The following is a 23,123-nucleotide window of genomic DNA, read 5'->3' as shown; positions in this document are numbered from 1 at the left end:
GAAGACACGCAGGCGTGTGGAGCGTTGGTACTTTTGGAGTGGCATGCGACAGGATGTTAGAGACTACTGTGCGAAGTGTCATTCCTGTCTCGAAAGAAAAACACCCAAGGGACGAAGACCAGCTCCAATTCAGCCGTTCTCTGAGGTTTCGGCTCCCTTCGAGCGGACAGGTATGGACATAATGGGCCCATTGCCCACGACCACTTCCGGAAACAAGTTTATTTTAGTATTTGTCGATCACCTTTCAAAATACGCGGAAGCGGTAGCACTCCCAGATCAGAAGGCAGACACGGTTGCAAGAGCATTTGTCGAACAGATCGTGCTCCGACATGGACCCCCGAGGCAACTCTTGACAGATCGGGGAACGAACTTCGTGTCGCAGCTAATGAGGAGAGTTTGCGAGCTGCTTAAGATCGCTAAGAAGCAGACAACACCGTACCATCCGGCTTGCAACGGCGCGGTGGAGCGACTGAACCAAACCGTGGCCGGGTTCCTGTCGCATTTTGTTTCGCGCGACCAGCGGGACTGGGACTTGTGGCTCCCGTATGCAATGTTTGCCTATAATTCCGCAGCACACGAGAGCACGGGCGAATCGCCATTCTTTCTTCTCTACGGCCGAGACCCGGACCAGCCTAGTGAAGTGCCAAAGGGCCCCCGTCGTGTCCCATACGCTTCACTGGACGACTATAAGGTGGAGCTAGAATCGCGCTTGCAAGTGGCGAGGGACATCGCAAAGGAGGCCTTAAAGAAAGCGGCGAAGCGCAGGAAGGAGGTGCACGATCGCAGTGCTAGAGACGCGCCGTTTAATGTGGGGGACAGCGTGTACATTGAAAACTGCCAAAGGCAGATTGGGCTAGCTCGTAAGTTCCAGACGAAGTGGAGAGGACCGTGCGAGGTTGTCGAGAAGCTTTCTCCGGTAAACTTCAGAGTCCGAGACGTGAACCGGCACTTGATAAGGATACACGCAAATCGCCTCAAGTCGGCACCGGTTCAGTATTCACGAAATGAGGAAAAGGAAAGCGCAGATTTTGATGGGGACAGAAGTGAAGCGGAGCGCGCAGATAGTTCGCAAGAAACGCCCTCTCCTGCATTTGTTCGGCAGGCGCCAGAGGTGACGGCCAGAATGCCACCGGATTTACTTCATGCATTGCTAGAAGAAGAAGCGCGCGAGGTTGCCGCGCAGATAACGCCAGGAGAGGCTCCTGCCACGAGCCCTCGCGAGTCCCAAAGCAGACAAAGGGGCACAGACTTACTTAGTATGACTCATGAAGGCCGATATCCGCTGCGAAATCGGAAAGCTAAGTCGGACTAATGGCGTAAACAGAGCGGAGTTTTGAACTGGTTAGAATTGTGTAATGCCACAGCTCATAACATTGCTATGTGCTTATGTGTTTAGTTATCGGAGTTGGTAGTTAAACCTTTCTGTCATTAAGTAACACCTTCACAGGAGAGCATGCGGAGCAAATGCAGAACCTGCCCTACTTCCTTTCGTTATCTATATTTTTGTCTGTGCCGTGATCGTGCTAGAAGTGGGAGCTCCTTTATAACGGTGGTAAATTTATTTCATCCAGTTTGGACTAGAAAGGAGAGGCTTGGGTGCTGAGTTTCATGTTTATCGGTAAAAGAAGATCAGTGCTGCCCCTGGAGACGCCAGTTATGACAGCGGAGGCATATGGTGTTGTGCAGTGGTGTTGAGTGCAGCGAAAAGTGTTTTGTCGGACGCACTGTGCGAGGCGATTCAGAAAGACAAGGGGAGTGGAATGTCACACACTGTTCCCGCGATTTCTTTTGTTATGACATAGGTGCTATTTATCTCCACTGAGTACTGCCAATGCAAGGGGGCCTGTGGCCCTGTCAAGCTGGCTACTGGCAGCTTTTTCTGCAGGCCTCCTACATCATGTATAGTGATGTAAATAAAGTTCTATTCTATTCTAAATGTCCCCACGTGATGTCAAGGGGAATGAACTCGCTACACAGAGTTTGTGCTCAGAACTGACTGCCAGCGGACCGATGCTCGCGAGAGAGCACAGTTCTCAGATGATTAACCAAACCTAGGCTCAGCTGAAGCAGTTTCTCGTCCACAGTAAAGACTTCATTACTGTGAAGAGAAAAATGTTTGACCAAAAGGAGTTGGACGGCACGAGAAAACTGCTCAATAGCTTTTACTTTGATATCATGATGCCCTATTTGAAGAATTTTCAAAGCTGAAGTGCTATCAAACCTTTTCAACATAAAGAGTGCCAACATGTTCATTTCAAATGCTGGAAATGTAACAAATATTGTACACCTTTCATCTGTCTCCTCAACCTCCCTCAGCTGGGGCTCTTTAAAGTAGCTTAATTTTGCACTAACAGTACACATCGGTGTGGCTGATGGAACCAAAGACATGGGCAAAGAACGGTCAAATATGTGATACGCATTGACAAGTTGTGTTGGCCTTTCCACGTGGACATGAAAAGTAGCAATCTCTTGAGTTTTGCTCATTTCAGTCGAAGTGAATTACTGCATTACGAACCAGCGCTAAAAACACACACAGAGGACGAGACAAGACACACGAAGGCGCTGAACTTGCAACAGGATTTTATTCGATTGTAAGAAGTCAATTTATACAATACACACAAGTGAATTGGCTGCTACACAGGAAAGGTGACATGTTTAGCGTCGCACCCTTTTGTTGCAATGTGGAAGCATTTGTCAGCCATCATTGAATCAACTGGGCCAAATCCATGTCTAGGAAACCACTCCTAATCTGTCCGATGTGCAGCCGCCTGTGAAAATCTCGGACAAAAAAGTAACCAGACCACAGAGAGAAACTCCATTAAGTCCTTTGAGTGTGTGGACAGGCCTGTAGCGACAGTACATCTTGGTCTGAGTCACGAAATATGTTGGCACGCTGCAGCATCGGACAGAGCATGTGTTGAAGCATAGTCCTTAAATGCTAAAGTGGCATGTAAATAGCTTGCAATGACGGCCAAAGTGGTGATGTTGTGAGCTGCAAGTACATGAAATCCGTCCAAGCGGAAAACATATGCGAGACCGTACTAGGTGCTATGCAAAATAGATGGCCTAAGTGCCGGTGAAACACACTGATCTGAAGTTTATTGAGGACCACGAACCGCTGATTTTCCACACTCAAATTTAGTAGCCGACCTACACACTCGTATTAGCTTGTGCTTCTGACTTTGCGTTAATTTTTTTTCCATTTTTTTCACAACACCTGTAGTCTGGTAAACCTGTAAAAAACTCGAGATACTCGTCGGTTTCCTCAAACTTCTCATTTGAAAGCTCATAGACTCTTCATGCTTTTCTAATCATTACGAAGAATATTGATTTTATTATGTTTCATTTTCGACATACTCTACCTTTCATCTCAGCTCAAGCAGTTCTTGCAGCAAGTTGTGCTTTCAGCTGTACCTCGCTATCGCAGCAATCTGCCACTAAAGCTGCCGCTCATTATCATTGCTAACAGCAAGTTGTGCCTGTAGATTAGAAATAGCGACACTGCATGTACATGCGACACCAAACCCTCTTGCGGCAAAGGCACGTTTGCAAGAAAACCTGCTTCATTGGAATGGGGGTTTAGGAAGGGGAACGTTGCCCTGAAGATGGACTTTCAGGAAGTACTTCCAGGGATGAATTTCCCCACGCACGTCGCATTAAGAACCTTCTCGACCTGCATTACTCCTCTCACATCGCTTTTTCATGCAAATCTGGCCTTCCTTCAGGCGTGGGTTAGCAAAATGGGTAACAAAGCAACTCGGCCAAAAGCAGGTGTAGCAAATACTGATGGAACAGCAGAGTGGTGGACGCTGTTCAAGTAGACAGACTCGACGAAATGAAGGGAACACACTTCGGTCGCATTTGAGATCTCGAAAAGGGGTTCCTCATCTCGAGATACTCGTCGCTTTCCTCAAACTTCTCATTTGAAAGCTCATAGACTCTTCATGCTTTTCTAATCATTACGAAGAATATTGATTTTATTATGTTTCATTTTCGACATACTCTACCTTTCATCTCAGCTCAAGCAGTTCTTGCAGCAAGTTGTGCTTTCAGCTGTACCTCGCTATCGCAGCAATCTGCCACTAAAGCTGCCGCTCATTATCATTGCTAACAGCAAGTTGTGCCTGTAGATTAGAAACAGCGACACTGCATGTACATGCGACACCAAACCCTCTTGCGGCAAAGGCACGTTTGCAAGAAAACCTGCTTCATTGGAATGGGGGTTTAGGAAGGGGAACGTTGCCCTGAAGATGGACTTTCAGGAAGTACTTCCAGGGATGAATTTCCCCACGCACGTCGCATTAAGAACCTTCTCGACCTGCATTACTCCTCTCACATCGCTTTTTCATGCAAATCTGGCCTTCCTTCAGGCGTGGGTTAGCAAAATGCATAACAAAGCAACTCGGCCAAAAGCAGGTGTAGCAAATACTGATGGAACAGCAGAGTGGTGGACGCTGTTCAAGTAGACAGACTCGACGAAATGAAGGGAACACACTTCGGTCGCATTTGAGATCTCGAAAAGGGGTTCCTCATCTCTCCGTATCGCAGCTATCCGATTTTCAATTTCTTGTCGGTGAGAAATACATGGAAATAAAAGTGAAATAAACCACTGCTAGTAATACACAGGCCTGTTCTTGGTCATCACTATCTAAATGTAGGAGCTTGGTTTGGGCTACCAAGTTCCTGTGTGTTCTGTGTCGCCTTTGTATGTCTTGCGCCAAGTATGCAAGAAGGTAACCTCTTATGCTGGACAGTCCTGAAATAAAGCTTCTCCTGCCCTGTTTTGGCAACGCATCAGTTGTCAAGGGAGTAGTAAGGCGAGGCGGCAAGATCAGCGCCGCGGACACGTAGGGTCTTTGCAGATCGCGGAGCTCCATGGCAAACTAGGCGAATATAGAAACTAGGCAAATCCAGTTAGCCTATGGTGTTTACTTTGCTCTAATCTAAAAGGATGTGGGTACAGACTCCGTAAAATCATTGTGAGCGAAGGACAAATCACAACGGCACACCATGTGGCCCGATCGACGCGCACACCTTGCCGCTTGGAGCTTAGCTTGTAGAAGAGTGAACACAGCTCTCTGCCGACTGAAACTGGAAGCACAGTGATACGTCCACAAATCTGTCTAATCGGGCGCGCATGCTACGCTTTAAAGCAATAAGCAGAAATGCTAGAAATGACACGCATGTACGCACCTTTCGGCCGTCCTTGTTGACCTAACCGGAATGGTTACACATCAGAACCCAGCAATAAGTGGCCATGTTGAATCACCTTTGCGAGAGTGTTCCGGCATTTGATATGTTATTAAAACATCGACGGACCTGTTGAATCATAACATATGCAAGCAAATGCCACCAGTAGTATTCAACACGTAGCTTTATGATCAGCCAACGGCGTGGTAAATCACTGTTAATTTCCTACTAAGCTTTATGGACACGTAAGCAGGCCTAGTTTGATCGACATCTTGGCCAGTTGGTACATGATGCACAAAACGGTGCAAAAGTAAAGAAACACGGGAGAAATTGTGTGAGACCGGCAGAATTTAACTCTTTTCTTTACAAGCTGGTTTGTTCCTAGTTCTTGTGTTTCTTTTTTCTCTCTGGCCCTCCTTAAGGGGTTTGAGCATAGGATGAGCGCAAAGACAGTGCGCTGACGCTCGTTGTCTCAAGCACTACGTAGCTTCCGATCGAGACAGCTGAGCATATTCTGCTGTTCACCGCAGTGCTATGATGCATATATATATATATATATATATATATATATATATATATATATATATATATATATATATATTACTTTACAAGGAATAAAGATCGGTAGTGTATTGCATTATGGAACGCCCACTTTTTTAACTGGCTCGTGAGCCAGGCACCCCTCTGTTGTCTCAAGGACACAGAAAGGAAACTGATGCGTATTTCCTTTCACATGAGGCTGAAGTCTCTAATCAAACTCAAGCCCGTCGAGTGAGAAAAAATACCAAAACCATGCCTATACACAGAGAAAGTATGAAGGCGGAGGGCAGCACAATAAAAAGGAAACAGCAACGTGCTCTGACCACCCCCGATACTGCGTGGGTCCACACGGGACGAAGAGGGCAAAGAGACACAGCAAGACTCAGTTGAAACAAAACCAATATATTCAGGAATCGCATATTAGTGAGTATATGATCCAGAGGCTGGGATGCCAAGCTTACATGCCGCTTCGTTGGCGTCGGAATCTTCGTCAGAAGGAAAGCAGGGACTGCGGAATTGACCATGTTCGTTCGCGGAGGCTCAGCTTCTCCCCTATGCCTTGGGTACTTCGGGCCCCGGAGGACTCACTGCCGGCGGTGTCACCTCGGGCCTTCCTCGTCACCCCACTGACTAGCTTTTGTCGTTTTTCTTTTCGTCCATTCGAGCGATCCTTCTTTCCAGGCTGGAGCGTACCCTCCTCCCAACGCCAATCCCCGTCTTCCCCCACCGGCTTGGGTCTTTTCTCCTCCGGCCGGAGGCCCTGCCACTCTTGCAGGGTGTGCTCAACGAGTTGAACGCTTGTCGGCGTGTGAATAAAGCTGACGCTGTTGGCCTTTGGACCCCAGAGGACCCTTGGCCCCCAACACACGACGATACTTGACGTCTCTGGTGCCCCACAAAGAAAACATGTAGCCAGAGATGGCGGCCCTCTAGAGATGCGCAGTGCACTGTCCCAGTGCTTTACTTGCATTCTATTTTTTTTTATTTATTTGTACTGCGGAGTAGCTTGACTCTAAGCAGGGGTGAGTACAAATACAAGTAAAAAATAAACAAGATATAGACGAGCTCATGCAAAAGCGAACAGATGATGCGAAAAAAGAAGGAAAAAACAAGGGTTTCACTACAAAAGGCTCTCAAATTATCAACAAACATTTCAGCAGTCGGCCTATTCACCACACACTTCGGCAATTCATTCCACTCTCTAATCGAGTTGACACAAAAATGAGTGTTTAACTGTATTAGAATATGCACAAAATTCTTGTAGCCTTTTGTTATGGTTATAACGCGTACTTGCTGGCGAAACAGGAGTATTAATCATAAGTGTTTATTTTAATCAGATCATTATATATTAGGTACAGAAATTTCAACCTTGCTTAAGTGCACCTTGTCTGGAGAGATTCTAAGCCTATAGAATTGGTCATAGCTGTTAAACTATCTGTTCGTTTGTATCTGTTACAAATAAAACTGGCTCAGATTCTTTGCACCCTTTCTAATTTGGAAATATTCTTGGCTGTAAATGGGCCCCATAAACAACAGGCATATTCCATAGTTATATACTCTTATATACTCTTCGCATATACTCGAGGACAAAGAAAGAAACCTTGTCTTTTTTTCCTTTCAATATTGGCCTACTGAAAATTCATTTTTTCGGCTCAGAAAATTTAAAAAACCCAATCTAAGACTACAGTAAAAGTAATAGAACACGTTCTGGGGCAAGTTGGTGTATAGCTCGAGAGGATGAAGCGCACAAAAGACATCACACAAAAGACAGTAGCGTCTGTCTCATGTTATTCTTTGTCTGTGTGCTGTCTTTTGTGCGCTTCATCTACTCAAGATATAGTACAAGTAAGCTGGATGGCAGAAGAAAATGCATAGAAAATGCACACCTGCTTTTAATTTACTCAAGGGCAAAGGGTATCAGATCTTACCATTTGCATTAAATAACCAGTTGAAAGGGAGCTTCCTTCTGTCAGAAGAAAGGACAGCAATAAGAGACAGTTGAAAGTGAGCTTTCTTTCAACAGGAAAAAGGAAGTGGAAACAAAATTAGTTCAAAGTGTACTTCCTATTGTCAGAAGTTCATAGGAAGTCAGTTGAGGAAAAAGGAAGGAAAATCAAAAACAGAAAAACAAAATTTGTTTTAAGAAAAATTTTGTATTACAGATTAAATTTGTAATCAGCTAGGCTGTTATTTCACCGCAGGTTTTTTTTTATTTGTTCTTTTCATCGGCATATCTGAGTAATACTGGCATTTATCGGCATGTTACGTTTAGAGTAAAATATGGATTTGCAGTTTTGCCTCTTATGGTTTATGATGACTAGTTGAACACTTTGTACTTTGTACAGCTCTTACGCAAATGGCAACTGGTTTATACTTCTAAACCATCATTTGCATTTACTTGCTATTTGTTGCTTATGTTGCATACTGCTTCCACCTAACAGTTCATACGTATATATCCGCATACTTGGCCCTTCACAATGTCTCCCTGGAGGCCGGCATTTCTTCAAATAAATAGCTAAAATTGGTACGGTAAAATGTAGTCATAGATGGACTTGCTTGCACGACATACTCCTTCTTTAACAATCTATTTTTTCTACCTTTTTTTTGTGCTCAGACATCGAGTTCCAACTGCGCGCTCAGAAAATGTTCTCTGTATGCCTAGGTGTAGTGCCTGCCACATTTGACAGCTTATTGCAGGGAAGGGGCCCCCTACCGGCGGTTCAAGCTGACAGATGGGCGTCCAAATGTCTCCAGGCAGCAGCAGGTGCACCCTTCCAAGGTTGTCAGCCCAGCACAGCCTCCCTTGGTCGCTGAAGCTGCAGAAAAGAAGAAAGTCTCATGGTCACTACCATGCGCCACCTTTCCAACGTGGCGAGGCCAGCTGTATCTGACTGGGTCGGAAGCGTGCTCCATGGCATGTCGCCATGGAGCATCCCCGCATATGTTGTGTAACCTCTCGAGCACCTTTTTGAGCGATCACAACCGATTCTCTCCGACAACTAATGTCGCAACTACGTCCAGTGCCTTCATCAAGTGCTGAGAAGACGTGGATGCATCGGCAAGAACTGGCAAGTCTGGGTGCCTTTACGATGCGGAAATGTCACTGTCATTCGGGTTGCCTTTACTGATAGTACAGTAAAGCTAAAACTGAGAAACGAAGAGAAAACAACACTGGACACTTGATTCGAGTGCCCTTCATAAAAGTCAGCTGGACCACTGGCTTCAAGGGGACAACATAAAAATAAATACCTAATTTCGGCAACCTTATTTTTGTTGTGTATACGCTTCCCATTTTTTCTTATTTTTTAACATGCAAGTCAATTTTTTCTTGGGCATTACTGTACCATACGATCACTGCTACCTTAACCCAAATTTCAGAGCCCTGGCTTCTTCTGTAGCTTCGTACTTAGCAGAATTTACTACCGCTAAGACATAATCTACCGGTTTGACTAAATAATCTCGAAGAGGTAACCGTTCTTTCCTGAAAATAGTTATCAAAGTACAGTTTTCTAAGCCTGCAACCGACTGATAATACTCGCTTTCAATCCTGTTGTAGCGATCAATTCCTAGAGCCTTTGTGTGCGTTGCGTTGCTGTTCTTTTCTAACTCCTCGACTGTGCCTGCTGCTGCCTTGTACCCCGGCTCCGGGGACTAGTCAACATGCCAACGGCAATTTTAAGCCCTGCGAAACAAAAATTGATTCAAACAGCAGATGCCACCACGAAGCACTTTGTAGGGTCATTCCTAGAAGGTCATGTACAAAGGATTGGCCCACTCTTCTTTTTCGACGCATCAGGCCACCTGGGGGCGTATTCCGAGTTTGTGTCACAACAAAAAGCATCATAATCTGCCGCAGTGGCCACACCTGATTGGTTAAGAAACCGGAAGCGGATGTCGGTTCGATTGCGACTCTGAGCGGCGGCAGGATGTCCCTGAGTTGCGGTTGCCGCAGCGAAACGTCCAGCGGCGCTTTTGCTCTTTGCCGAGAAAAAGAACGCGACCAGTGCGACAAAAGAAACACTCAGCCACAAGTTCGGTTGCGCATCGGATTCCACTGTAAAGGAGTAATATCAAAGCTGCTTTATTTACCCAAATTAATTCAACAAATACAAACAATATAGTTCAGGCACTCTTTTCTGCACCGTAAAGGCCGGAGGTGTACTTAAAGAAGAAAATATTGTACGCAACCACACATGGCTTTTCAGTAATAGAAGGCGGCCTCTACAGCCGTCGATCGACGATGGTAAATAAAAGGCAGCTAGCTTGTTCGCACAAAACGGCGTTTTACATAGATCTTGAGGAAAAGGAAACGGAGAGGAAAATTTGTAGCATGCACTCACTCGCTGCGCAATGCATGCTTCGTGCCGGGCTGAACCAAGACGCCATGACGACTTGCCGTCTGCAACATCGCTGAATGTAAACTAGTGCTGTGATCTGACGGTTGTGCAGACAGTAATTTACATTGTTTCATTCATTTTATGCAGGCACTGCAAATAAATAAAAGGGATGAGCTAAAAAAATCTTCTTACTGTGTTTCTCTTGATATATGCGTTGGGAGACTTTGCAGACGAAGTTTTCATAGGTTCGCTATGATACGAAGCGCACGCATGCCCATTGACACCTTAAAACTAACTTGCAAGCTAACTCACGAGCTCAGTGATGCAGAGCCACACCACTGCGGCTATCGAGAACCATAAGAGGCACCGAAAAACCACCTCTGGCATGTCAAACGCTTCGGAATAGCAGCGCGTCGCTGGCGACTGACCATCCGAGCATGTAAGTGGTTTCACACTGGCAGACATAACACACGATCATGATGCAGGACACTTCAACAGCTAATAGAGTGCTTTAGAATAGGAAATGCATGTTTGCACGCATTAAGCACAAGTATTTTTCGGGTCATTCTGCTTTATGTTACATCATTAAACATACGCAGACGAGATAACTTGGTGATAGTGGCACCATCCAGTTTGAATGAAGAGAATGATTTCTGCAACAAACCGGTGCTTGTTAGGCTTAGGAGCTACCGAATCGCCCAACGAAATAAAAAACAGGCCGCATTTATCGTCCATCCAATTGTTATATGTTATAGGCAAGACAAGATGAAGCCAAAGTCCCGTACCAAGTTTAAGCCAGTTCACGGGCCGAAAAACGCAGTAACGTCGACAAGTTCACTTTGAAGCAAGAGGCTCCACTTCAGAGCACACCGCCATGTTGGCTGTCGAGCATCTGCTGCATACGCTATGTGTTTGACGTCACCGTCCGGCTTCTTCAACCCTTTTCACTGCATCCGAACCACCACATCCACTTCCGGCGTTTCGACCAATCAGATGAGTCCGTTGCGGCAGATTATGACGCTTTTTATTATGACACAAACTCAGAATACGGACCCTGGTCTCGTTCCAGTGAGACTGCTTAAAAGGATTACATTAGGGTTGGTAATCGGAGACACAGCACCTGAATTTAAAGCGAAAGCTTTACTAATCCTGCCAGAGAGCCATTTTGGCTCATCGCACACTTCAGCCGTATGCGCGGGCTGATAAAACGACCTTGAGCCGCCGTTGTCTAGCAACGCTGCCGCCGCGCTCCAACAGATGGCGCTGCCGTCGCTGCTCGCTCCACCAGATGTGCTCTGCTGGGGTAGAGGGAGAGGAGGTGGTGCCTCGGGGGGAGGGATATAATATATATATATGCGCTTCACCTCAGTGTATTGTAGTCGTTATGGAGAGCACGAAACAGACGCAGTAACGACTGCACGAAGCGAGGAAGGGAGAACGCGCTTGAGAGACACCAGAAGAGCGCGACGCACGACTCGAGAAGCCCGTAAAGAAGATGCGGTTAGAAGTCGTGCCATGTCCCGGAGTGACTCTTGAACTGCGCTGCGGAAGAGACCGGTTGGAGTTCTCGAGAGCGTTGGAATGAGACGCTGTGTAGACGACGTACCGAGGAAACGAAGCTTTCGCAACTCAACTATGGTTAACCAGAGCTAAACCACAGCCAATTTTTGCTCATTCCTTGTATTGACAGATTACTGATGACACTGCTTACACTGAAAATGCCTTCGATGCCAGCACTCACCCCATCACTAAAACCAGCCTGCTTCAAGAGCTAAAATTAAAAAAAACGACATATCAGCAGTTATATCACCGTTTATTCGTGTGCGTTGCGTTTTATGGCACATAGGCAGCTAAGGCCATCATGCACCAAGCTCAAGGTATAGAATTGGTTGCCTGTAGAATGTTTAGGAATATGAAAAATCGTTGATGGCGTAGGTGGCCTAAAAATATTGAACTGCCTAGTAATAACAGAGAACAAGAAATCTGGAAATATCTAATGGTAAAAGCCCCAGAGAAGGTAAGGCAGCCTAAGCGGCTACCCTTGGCTGGGCAAGGATCCTGAGGCTCCCAGCCAATGAAATAAAAAGCCTCAGCCTTCTCAGGACTCAGGAATGAGAAAGTGGCTGAGGTGTATCATGTACTAAGGCAAACCAGTGGTTAAAGATTTACAGTTTTTAAAGTACCCCTGCTTCTTTCAAAATGCTAAAAATGGATTGTATGTTAACAATGGCATTATCATCTAAGAGCAATTCTGGATGAAAAGGAATGCATTCATTATAAAATTGAGTAAAATATATTTTCTTAGTGTTTCCAGTTGCACACATGAAAATAAAATGTGATTAACTGTAAGATCATCTACGCATTCACAAATAGGTTTGTCTTGTTTTGTTAGCAGGAAGTTGTGCGTAAGGTGCGTGTGACCTATCCGGAGACGGCATAAAATCACTTTTTTAAAACGTTCCTGGTGCACACGATTTAAATTCACCTAAAACTGGCTTTACCAAGTGTAGTTTGTTATTCACTTCGCCGTTCCATTCCGACTGCCATTTTTCTCTTAATTTACGCTGTACTAAGTTTAAGCAATCCTTAAGAGGTATATTTACTTTATTTCCTTTCCACGAGCTTTGGCAACGCAGAAATCTGCCCTCTCGTTGCCTCTTATTCCGAAATGACTGAGAACCCAGCAGAATTTTGTTTTGTCTTCGAGCTGTGGCTGTTACTATCTTGTATATGATGTCACCAAGAATCGGAGTGGCTGCATTTTTAGTGTGCAAAGCTGTAAATATACTGAGTGAGTCTGTAAATAATACTGTTGGTAAGGTTCTCGTTTACTATTTTTTCTACGGCGACACAGACTCCGTAACATTGTGCAGTGAAGATCAATGAGCACTGCGGAAGTCGCTGTTTTCTCCGACTTACCTCGGACCACTGCGCTCCCTACATAAAGTCCGTTTTTGAATCATCTGTATAAAACTGCGTAAAACTACTGTATTTTTCTTCGAAAGCAAGAAATTCCTGTAGTATATGCTGTCGCGGAGTTTGTTTTTTATGGAATTGTGTAAGAGTGAAATCACGATTGCAGGAAAATTGTACCATGGAGGTAATAGATCTCGTCTCCGAGCAATGTCAGGTAATGTATCTAGTACGCCAAAGTTTTGGAATATCGCTTCAAAACGCCAGAGGAGTGGCCTGATAGCGAGTGGTTTATTGTTAAACAATGTTCTAGATGGGCACTCTGTCACTATTTGGTAACATAGGTGTTTGGGCATTGAACGGATTTTTAAACTGTATGAGCATGTGAGCATGGTTCTTCTGTCTGTAAGTGACGGTTCGTTGATTTCTACATTAAGACCATTTATGGGCGACGTTCTGTAAGCACCAGAGGAAAGACACAAACTTAAATTATGTATTGGATCTAGTCGTTTCAAGTACGAAGGTCTCGCTGACCCGTAAACTATACATCAGTAGTCTAAGGTGGAGCATACCACTGAGCGATAAGTTTGTAAAAGACATGTCCTGTCAGCACCCCAACGTTTACGTGACAGTACTTCGAGTATATTTAGGGATCCAGAGGCTTTCTTTTTTAGTGCGTTTATAGGAGGCAGGAAATTCACTTTTTTGTCAAAGTTATCCCAAGAAATTTTTGCTCCGTAAACTATACATCAGTAGTCTAAGGTGGAGCATACCACTGGGCGATAAATTAGTAAAAGACATGTCCTGTCAGCACACCAACGTTTACGTGAAAGTACTTCGAGTATATTTAGGGATCCGGAGGCTTTCTTTTTCAGTGAGTTTATAGGAGGCAGGAAATTCAGTTTTTTTTGTCAAAGTTATCACAAGAAATTTTTGCTCATTTTTGATGGGTATCTGTGTTCCGTTCAGGTGTATAAATGGGTCAGCTTGTATGCCTCATTTCAGCGAGAAAAGGATGGCTACTGTTTTCTGTGTGGAAAACTGGAAACCGTTCTGATCTGCCCATGTCACTAGTTTATTCATTGTCAACTGTATTTATCTCTCGCAAGTTGCTACATTTCAGGATGTGCATGCTATTTGAAGATCTTCAACATACATTGAATACAGGATGGACTTTGGGATTATTTTAGTTATGGAATTCATTTTTATAATAAACAATGTTGTGCTTGAAATACACCCCTGAGGAACCCCATTCTCTTGAACGAAGCTCAGGAACAGGGTTGATCCCAGACGTACTTGAAATGAGCGGTCGGAAAAAAAGTCAGTGAGGCAGTTTAACATCCCACTGCGGATACCTAGGTTGCCCAGGTCGCGGAGGATCCCAAACCTCCAGGTTGTATCATACGCTTTCTCCATATCGATGAAAACGGCAAGAAAGTGCCGTTTGTGTATAAAAGCTTCTCTTATTGTGTTTTTGAGGCGAACTAAATGGTCTCTTGTTGAGCATCCCTTTTTATAACCACATTCATGGCCATCAGGAAGTTTGCGGGATTCAAGGACAAATGTTAATCTTATATTAAGGACACTTTCGAAAGATTTCGCGAGACAGCTTGTGAGGGCTATCGGCCTATAGCTACTTGGGGAAGTTGGTGGTTTTGCAGATTTCAGGAATGGCACTATGATGACTTCCATTCTATAGGTATTTTTCCTTCTGTGAATATTTTGTTAAATAAAATCAAGAGTGCCTCTACGGCAGGCTGGAAAAGATGGGCAAGCATTTGACAGTGGATCTGGTCGGGTCCTGGAGCAGTTTTTTTGCCGGCAGACAGTACAGTATTGATTTCTTGGAGAGTGATTAAATTGTTGTATTGTTGGCTTGCACCTACACTTGTTGGAAGTCTTTGGTTTTCGGCAATGCTTTTGTAGTTCAGGAATGACTGCGTATAGTGAGATGAACTAGAAAGTTATTAATACGGTTTGTGGTTTATGGTTTATGGGGGTTTAACGTCCCAAAGCAACTCAGGCTATGAGGCACGCCGTAGTGAAAGACTCCGGAAATTCCGACCACCTGGGGTTCTTTAACATGCACTGACATCGTACAGTACACAGGCCTCTAGAATTTCGCCTCCATCGAAATTCGACCGACCGCCGCGGCCAGGATTGAACCCGCGTCTTTCGGGCCTGCAGCCGAGCGCCGTAACCACTCAGCCACCTCGGCAACTGAAACTTATTATTACAGGAAGGTAATCGCTGCCATATGGGTTGTCGATAACGTCCAGTTTAAAATCATTAAAAACAGATGGTGAACTAAAAAAAAAATCTAAACAGCTCATATTGCCCGAGGATGGAGAGCAGAGCAGCTTTCCCGTGTTTAAAAGACATATATTGTTTGTGAGAATAAAATCTTCGATTGGTTTGCCCCCTAGAGTCGCAGCGCTCGCTTCCCCAAAAAGGGGAGTGAGCGTCAAAAATCCCCAACTACCAGATATGGCTATGGAAGTTCATATATGAGTTCTTGTAGATCATGGACTGTTAATGTAAAATGTGGAGGAATGTATACGGAACAGATTGTTAGTGTTTTATAGCTGACGATGCTGACTGCAACCGCCTCAAGTTTTGTTTTGAGTTTGATTTTTTATGCAGGGGCGCCGCTTTGAATGACAATCGCGACACCTCCTGACAATCGACTTGCCTGCTCTCGATCGTGTCTAAAAGTTTTATAATGTTTCAGGATATGCACATGTTGTGGACTAAGATTGGTCTCCTGAAGACATAAAACTATGGGTAACATTGACCCTATAATATGTGTTATGTCACTGTAATTCCGCACAAGTCCTCTACAATTTCACTGAATTAAGAAAGCCATGTATATGTTTTTGAAAGGAAATGAAAGGAGATTTACTTAGATGGTGGACCCGTTATCAGGGGCCTGTCTTTTTTCCGCTCAACAGAGCTGTTCCGCCACCGCAAAGCGGGCGGACTGGGAGTTATATCCATCACCTCGCCAGAGGTGTTGGAAGACCGCGGAGAAGCCGCGGTTGTGCTAGTGTCGTCTCCCCCGACGGGGGGGAAGTCCTGCGGGATGCCGCCCCATGGACCGGCGCTCCCTGCTTTGCAGCCCCAGGCAGGGCAGCTTTCGTCGACCCTGCCTGGGGCGTGGATGGCCCTGCCATAGGCTCTGTGAAAGCGGCCTTGGCAGGTGTCGGAGTACTGTGTGGTGCTTTGCCCCGGTGCACATCAGCGAAGTTTTGTTTTGCTGTGAAGGAGAATGTGTTTGTAAGTGCAAAACGCCTTCTCGCTTTTTTAAATGAAATGCTTTCCTTTGTCATTATGGTGATTATCTCTTTTTCTTTCTTCCAGCATGGACATGCCCTGGAGTATGCAGCATGGTCTCCTTCACAGTTTGCACAGTGCGGGGCTGTGTCACATCCGTCAGAGTGGTGATCATTCGAAGCATATTTTGCGCAAGTTTTGTGACCGTGGCAACTTTGTGAGTCATGGCCAAGCTTTTGACAATTGAAACATCTCGAGGGCCCTTAAGGTTAATGACCCGTTCCTTATTCCCAACTCGGAAGCCCTTGCACACCTCCTCCAGAAGGAGAATCCTGCCACGTGTCTGGGTTTTAGTATTGATGTTGTTGAATTGTTCTATTCGCTTCCACATGTTCAACTTATGCAGTATGTTCAGGAGTGTATCATGGATGACCAATGATGAATGCGGTTTTCAAAACAGTTGTGGCGTTAGCACTGCATCCTTCATGGAACTGTTGGATTTTTACCTTAACACGTATGTAGAGTGGGAAGGTAAGGTTTGTTTGCAAAAATCTGAGGTCTGCATAGGTTTCAGTGTAGCCCCCATTCTTAGTAACATTTTTCTAGGCAGGGTTGACAGATTAGTTGAGGAAGAGCAGCCTGGAAGTAACACTCGCGTTTTCCACTATGTCGACGATTTTTTGATACTAGGCAGGTCTCCATTCCCGGGAATTTCACACGTTCTGGATGTTCTTTCTTGCAATGGGTCACGACTAGAATTTACGCATGAAGTGCCTCATCAAAGACCCTTACAGTTTCTGGATTTGAAATTAACCTTTGACCCTGAGCATGTCTGTTGGGAGTACTCCCCTCGGAGCGAGAAACCATTGCTCAACTACAGCTCTTACCATTCTAAAATTGTGAAAACTGGCATTGTTAAGAACCGCATCGGTATGGCATTGAAGAAATCTTGCCCCCATAGAATGGGATCCAGCCTCAACTCACAGGTCAGCAGGTGCAGGGATGCAGGTTACCCGGATGCTCTTATCGTGTCCTGTGCAGAAAAAGTGTCTAAAACACTGAAGACATCCGGGCAAGTAGGGAAGTGGGCGGTTATGCCGTACATCCACGCCCTGTCTCACCGGCTTAAAAGAGTAGGAGCCCGATATGGTGTAAGCATGGTTTTTTCTGCTCCCAATAAACTAGGGAAAGTAGGGGCTGCAGTACAGAGAAAATGTGAGGGGAAGGTTAGTAGGAAACAATGCAATATAAAGCATGGGAACAAGTTTGTTACTTGTAAGAAAGGCGTGGTATATCTTATTCCCTTGTCCTGCGGGTGTATATACATCGGCCAGACCGGGCGGTGTATCAATGTTCGCCTCACCGCATGCCAATTCCATCAGCAGGAAAGAAAATAGAAATGTATCACAACACCGCATTGCATATAATTGTACTCTGTTTTTTGTGGATACAACCGTACTGTCCGTACATGATGACCAATGCACAAGGGAGATAGCTGAGGCATTCCACATTCTCAGAAAGGGTGATGAATGTGTGAGCAAAACATCAATTAGCTTGTCAAGCAGAGAAATGAGCTTGCTTCATTGTGCGTAGGAGGATTGACGATAGTGCACGTGGCTTGGAAATTTGTTTAATGCGTTGTTTTTTTTTTGGCAGGGGGGGGGGGGGGGGGTATCGCATGTGGGTGATTATAGCGCATTTGTGTTTGACTGGGCAACCTTACACGTGTGTGTGTATTGTATAAATTGACTTCTTGATATCGAATAAAATTCAGTTGTAAGTTCAGCGCCTTCGTGTGTCTCGTCTCGTCCTCTGTGTGTGTTTTTAGAGCTGGTTCTTAAAGCGATGGATCACAACAAACTCGTCCAATCCTCAGTTCTTCTACAGTGCTGCTTGACAGTCCTCTGAAATGTGCTCGTGTGAGGCGCATTTCGCGCATATTTTGAGACTACGGCAACTTTGTGAGCCATGACCGTGTCTCTGGCAGTTGTAACACCGTCGCGGGTTCGGGATGTAGGGCCGGAAATTTATTGTCAAATCGCCAACTTTTATTGCTTCGTGGAGTGCACTTGAATTGAAAGTGAGGACAAGGTGCTTAGTTGGTATTTTTTGTTTTCTTACCCGATTGTGATGCACTACACATTGATGACATTTTGGTCCTTGAGACCCTCCAGCATTTCTTGTTTGGTCAGTTTGAGGAAGTCGGCTTCAGAGACTACACCCTGGATGGTGTTTAGAGACCTGTGTGCAGTTATTGAGAGTCGTGTTTCGCCAATTCACGTTATGGTGGATAGATTTGAATGTTGGGTACCATCTGTAACCTGCAGTAGAAGGTCACCACTAGGAATTTTCTTTTTCTTGTAACCCGTGCCCAAGGCATCGGTCAGGCTTTTTGCGATCAAGAATTGGGATATTGTTCTGGCAGTTATTTCTGTCTCTTCATTGTGCACAACATGAAATTTTGGGAATGCTTCTTTGGATTCCTGGAGGTACTGGGAAGTCACATCGGTCCGCACTATTTTTTGAGGGCGATCATCTGTTGCGAAGCGGGAGACATAAAATAAGTATTGTTTGGCCATGGTGCCAGCCGCCCACCGTGGAGCCCAACGAGGGTACGGGACAGGAACTTGCAAGCGAGCCCTGCCCACGCCAGCTGTACACCCCAACTATAACCAAATACGACGCAACTCAGGGTAGTTGGCCACACAAGGTTAACCCTCACCGCCAGGAAAGGAGAAAAAACCAAAGAAGGAAGGAGAGGACAGGAAAGTTGCGAGAAAGAAGATAGGAAAGTGAGAGATGAGGACAGGAAAAGGCGACTGCCGATTTCCCCTGGTCGGATCAGGCCGGAGGTGCCGTCGGCATCAGTTCAACCACCAGGATCCTTTGTTCCCCGGACGTGGCTATACCACGCACGGCTAGGCGCGGGTGCTGGGGTCCGTGGCGAGGCAATGCTCACCATCATCTCCCTGCAGGGATGTCATAGGATGCACTTGTAATGTGCGGTACCTCGTTCTTAGGAAACCTTCCATCTTCGCAAAAACAAAAGACGGGCCGGTGACCGTTACCAGCCTTTCGGGAATGCCAAAAGTTGTGAACAGGTTCCGCAGTTCCGTGATCAAGGTTCGTGACTGGATGTTTCGCATGTAGCGCACTTCGAGCCACTTAATGTACGCGTCGACAACAATTATGAAGTCAACAGCACAGAACGTAGACGACACACAAGAAGAGAAGCACACATAACGAGTGCGCTGTTAATTTTAGGATGGAAAACCAACAAGGCCAAGCTGCTGTTCTGACAACAATTAGTAGCATCCTTCCCTCCACAGAGCCAGCAAACTTGGCGTGGATTGCGTGCCATGGTGCTGTCGCGCGTTTGCAGTCGGGAGGTGGTGCTGCAGGAGGTGCTTTGATGCTGGCAGCAAAACGCACAACTTTTTACCTGCCACTCGATGTCGTTGTCAACATCGGACCACCAAAAATAGCTTCGAGAACATGCTTTTGTAGCAACTATGATCCTGTGACCACAGTGTACCAAGTCGAGCACAGCTTTCTTCGCTTCCGCAGGAACGACCAATCTGGTACCTATGATAAGAGAACCTTGCTGTAGCAAAAGCTCAGGTCCAAGCTTTGTGAAAGCAGAAAATTCCTGCTTGGGCAGCCTGTGCGGCACTCCAATTGCAGCAGCTCTCTCTACGTGGGATAGCAATGGGTCTTCCTAGGTCATTTCCGCGAGTCGACGTGGGGACATTTCGAAGCTTGGTGTGAAAGCCAGCACGAGCAGACGGGCATGGTTCATCTACTTGGGCGGGCAGTGGCAGCCTGCTAAGTACATCAGCATTTTGATGCAGGCGTCCAGGCCTGTACGCCAAATCGGAGTCGTACATGGAGACACCATCTTTCTTTTCTCCCACGATGCCCAGGCGCGGTTGGCGATCCATTATTACAGTCACGTGCCGGCCAGCGATATACTGGCGAAAATGGCTCACGCCATAAATTATCGCGAGACCCTCCTTGTCTAGCAATGAGCAGATTTTCTCTGCACACCCCAAAGTTCGCGACGTGAATGCAACGGGAAACTTTCTGTCCAATGCATCTTTCTGGGCGAGAATCACGCCGACGCCATATGGTGACGCATGCACAAAGAGAAGGAGAGGCTTTGTTTCGTCATAATGCGCAAGCACTGTCTAAGAGCGAATCATTCTCTTAAGCGCATGAAAGCAGCCTGGTGCTTTTTCTCCCACGTCCAGGGCATGTTCTTCTCGAGGAGCTTGTTGAGGTTGCTGTGGCAACTGTAGCTGTTTTCTAAAAACCGATCATAAAATGCCAGGAGCCCTCCGAAAGCCTACAAGAGTGTTCTTGTCAGTCGGTTTCGGTGCCTAAAGTACCACCTGGACCTCTTTCTCGGTAGAGTGAACGCCTTGAGCGTCAACCTTTTGTCGTAGGATTTGAATGAGTTGATGCCAAAGCGGCATTTCTCTTGCTTGAGGCGCAGACCTTCATCGCTTAGCCTCGAAGTTCTTTGTATAGACGCTGCGCATGCTCTATAGTGCCCTTCCCACTGACAACAATATCGCCAGGGTAAACAGTCACCCCTTGAATTCCTGCCAGTGTCGTCTCGATCATACTCTGGAAGATGGCTGGAGCAGCGGATATTCAGAAAAGAAGCCGTTTTTCCTTCAGCAATCCCTTGGTGTTGATGAATAGCAGTTTGGATGTCCCGTCGTATAGAGGTCCAGCGTTGAGAACATGATCCCACCACACAACTTTGTGAATACCACCGCGGTTGTCAGTAGCGGGTACTCCGTCCTCTCGACCACTGCATTAACAGTGCTCCTGTAGTCGCTACAAATGCGAAATGTTCCGTCCCTTTCCCACACCAAAGGTGTGGCCATGCCGGCATATTGCGTCGGCTCCAGGATGCACTGCTTTTGCAGACCGTCGAGCTCTTCCTCCAATGGCTCTTGGTAGGCACTGGACGTGCCTTACAGAACTTTGGCGTTGCGCCTTCATCCAAGTCCGAATGATCCAAAGGTCCTACATACCTTTGGATGTCTTGTTTAAATACATAAGGATGGCGTGCGAGAACCTCCCGGAGCTCTTGACTTCGCTCAGCGACCTGGCCATGCACGTAGATGTGCAGCGCCAAAAATCAGTCACGTCAGAGAAAGTTGCAGCCAGTTCCTTTCATCACCAGCGGAGGTAGTACATAGTCCTTTGCCTTAAATCTCACACTAACTTATGCTGATCTGAGGGTCCAAAGTTTCACACCCGACCAAGGGGTTCTGCAGATAGCTTCGGAGCGTTCGTTGGCCATGTTTGGTGGTAAATTGCCTCGCTGCTTAGGGGAAGCTGTGCAGCGCCTGGTCGACTTGGAATGTTAGGGGCCTTGCCTCGATTTCAACGTCAACAAGGAATTTGGGGGAGGTTCTTCACCCAGTTACTGCGTGAAGCTCGTAGCATGGTTCGCCGTGCGTAGTGTCGTTGCTCACGGACTGAGCATTCGCACTGTGTGTTCCTTGCCTTCCTTATTCTGGGCGATGCAAGCATTCTCGATGTGACCCTTCTTGGAACAAAAACGGCACTGCGCCCTCCTGCACATGCAGGTGTCATCCTCATGCCAATCATCACATCGTTGTTGCGGTGAATGCTTGCTTTCCTTTTTGAGCTGAGGCGTTTTGTGCACTTCTGTGGAGCTCGTCGCTCCCCTCATCACTCACTGCTGCCTCGACGCACCTTCTGGTAACAAGGCCAAGTCCAAAGCATGTTGGAAAGTCAAGTCTTTCTACGCGAACAGTCTTTGTTGGAGGTGTTCGTCCCGGATCCTGCAGATGAACCTGTCGCGAAGCATGACGACATGCTGGGGTCCGTTACAATGGGTGTATGGCTTTCTGCCGGCAGCATCGATGTTGCAGACGTTGTCTTTATGGTTACGGGAGGACAAAATATGGCGATAGCGAAGAGAAAGCGAGAAGGAAAGTGGTCAGGTGTGAAGGCAGGGCACGCCGCAGTAACCAAGATTGTTCTGGAACACGCAGAAAGGCTAGGACTCCAGCTAGCGTTTCTCAGCTCAAAGCCCTGGTGCCCCTCTTCCCGCGAACAAGCGGCGCGCCCGCAGCTGAGGTTGCAACCCACTCGAGAATTCTAAGAGCTATAGGGAGACGCAGCTGGGCGCAGGCTGCGACGCCGCCCACTTCCAGAAATTTCGTGCTTGGTTTTTCGACAACCCGCCGCAGTTGCTCAGTGGTTAGGGTGCTCGGCTACTGATCTGGAGTTCCGAGGTTCGAACCTGACCACGGCGGCTGTGTTTTTAGGGACGAAAAACGCTAAGGTACCCGTGTACTGTGCGATGTCAGTGCACCTTAAAGATCCCCAGGTGGTCGAAATCATTCCTGAGCACTCCACTACGGCACCTCTTTCTCCCTTTCTTCTTTCACTCCCTCCTTTATCCCTTCCCTTACAGCGAATTCAGGTGTCCAAATATATGCCAGACACTGCGCCATTTCCTTTCCCCAAAAAACCAATTATTATTATTATTTTGTCAATTCCTTTCCCCAAAAACCAATTATTATAATTATTATTATTGTTATTCCACACTGCTATACAGACTGTACACATGCTTTGACAGCTTGATTAATACGCTATGGCCGTCGGCGTGTGGCGATCGTCTCTCCCCTCTTCTCCCCAGTGTGTCTGAATGACTCCTTACCGAAATTATAGTGTTAAAGGATAGCTGCGCCGGCCACTGCCCGCAGCATTTTGCCGTGCCGTTTTGATTAGCATGTGCGGTATCGTCCTGTTTTCGACTGTTTTTGCTGAGAGTGATGTGTGACGTTTGTGTTAAATAGTGTAGCGTAAGAGCTACAATTG

At 46.3% G+C, this 23,123-nt stretch overlaps 1 protein-coding gene across 1 annotated transcript in view; it reads right to left on the bottom strand.

Moving 5' to 3' along the window:
* Positions 1-23,123, bottom strand: part of LOC144111361 (WD repeat and HMG-box DNA-binding protein 1-like) — a 402,955-nt gene that overhangs the window by 237,354 nt on the left and 142,478 nt on the right. Inside the window, exon 5 of the mRNA XM_077644637.1 lies at positions 8,444-8,546. Within this exon, the coding sequence (XP_077500763.1) occupies positions 8,444-8,546 (103 nt within the window). The remainder of the gene's footprint in view (positions 1-8,443; positions 8,547-23,123) is intronic.

This window comes from Amblyomma americanum, chromosome 11 (assembly GCF_052857255.1).
Source record: "Amblyomma americanum isolate KBUSLIRL-KWMA chromosome 11, ASM5285725v1, whole genome shotgun sequence".
Classification (NCBI taxonomy): Eukaryota; Metazoa; Arthropoda; class Arachnida; order Ixodida; family Ixodidae; genus Amblyomma; species Amblyomma americanum.
The sequence above is the reverse complement of the archived record's forward strand: the minus strand, read 5'-3'. Positions and strand labels throughout refer to the sequence as shown.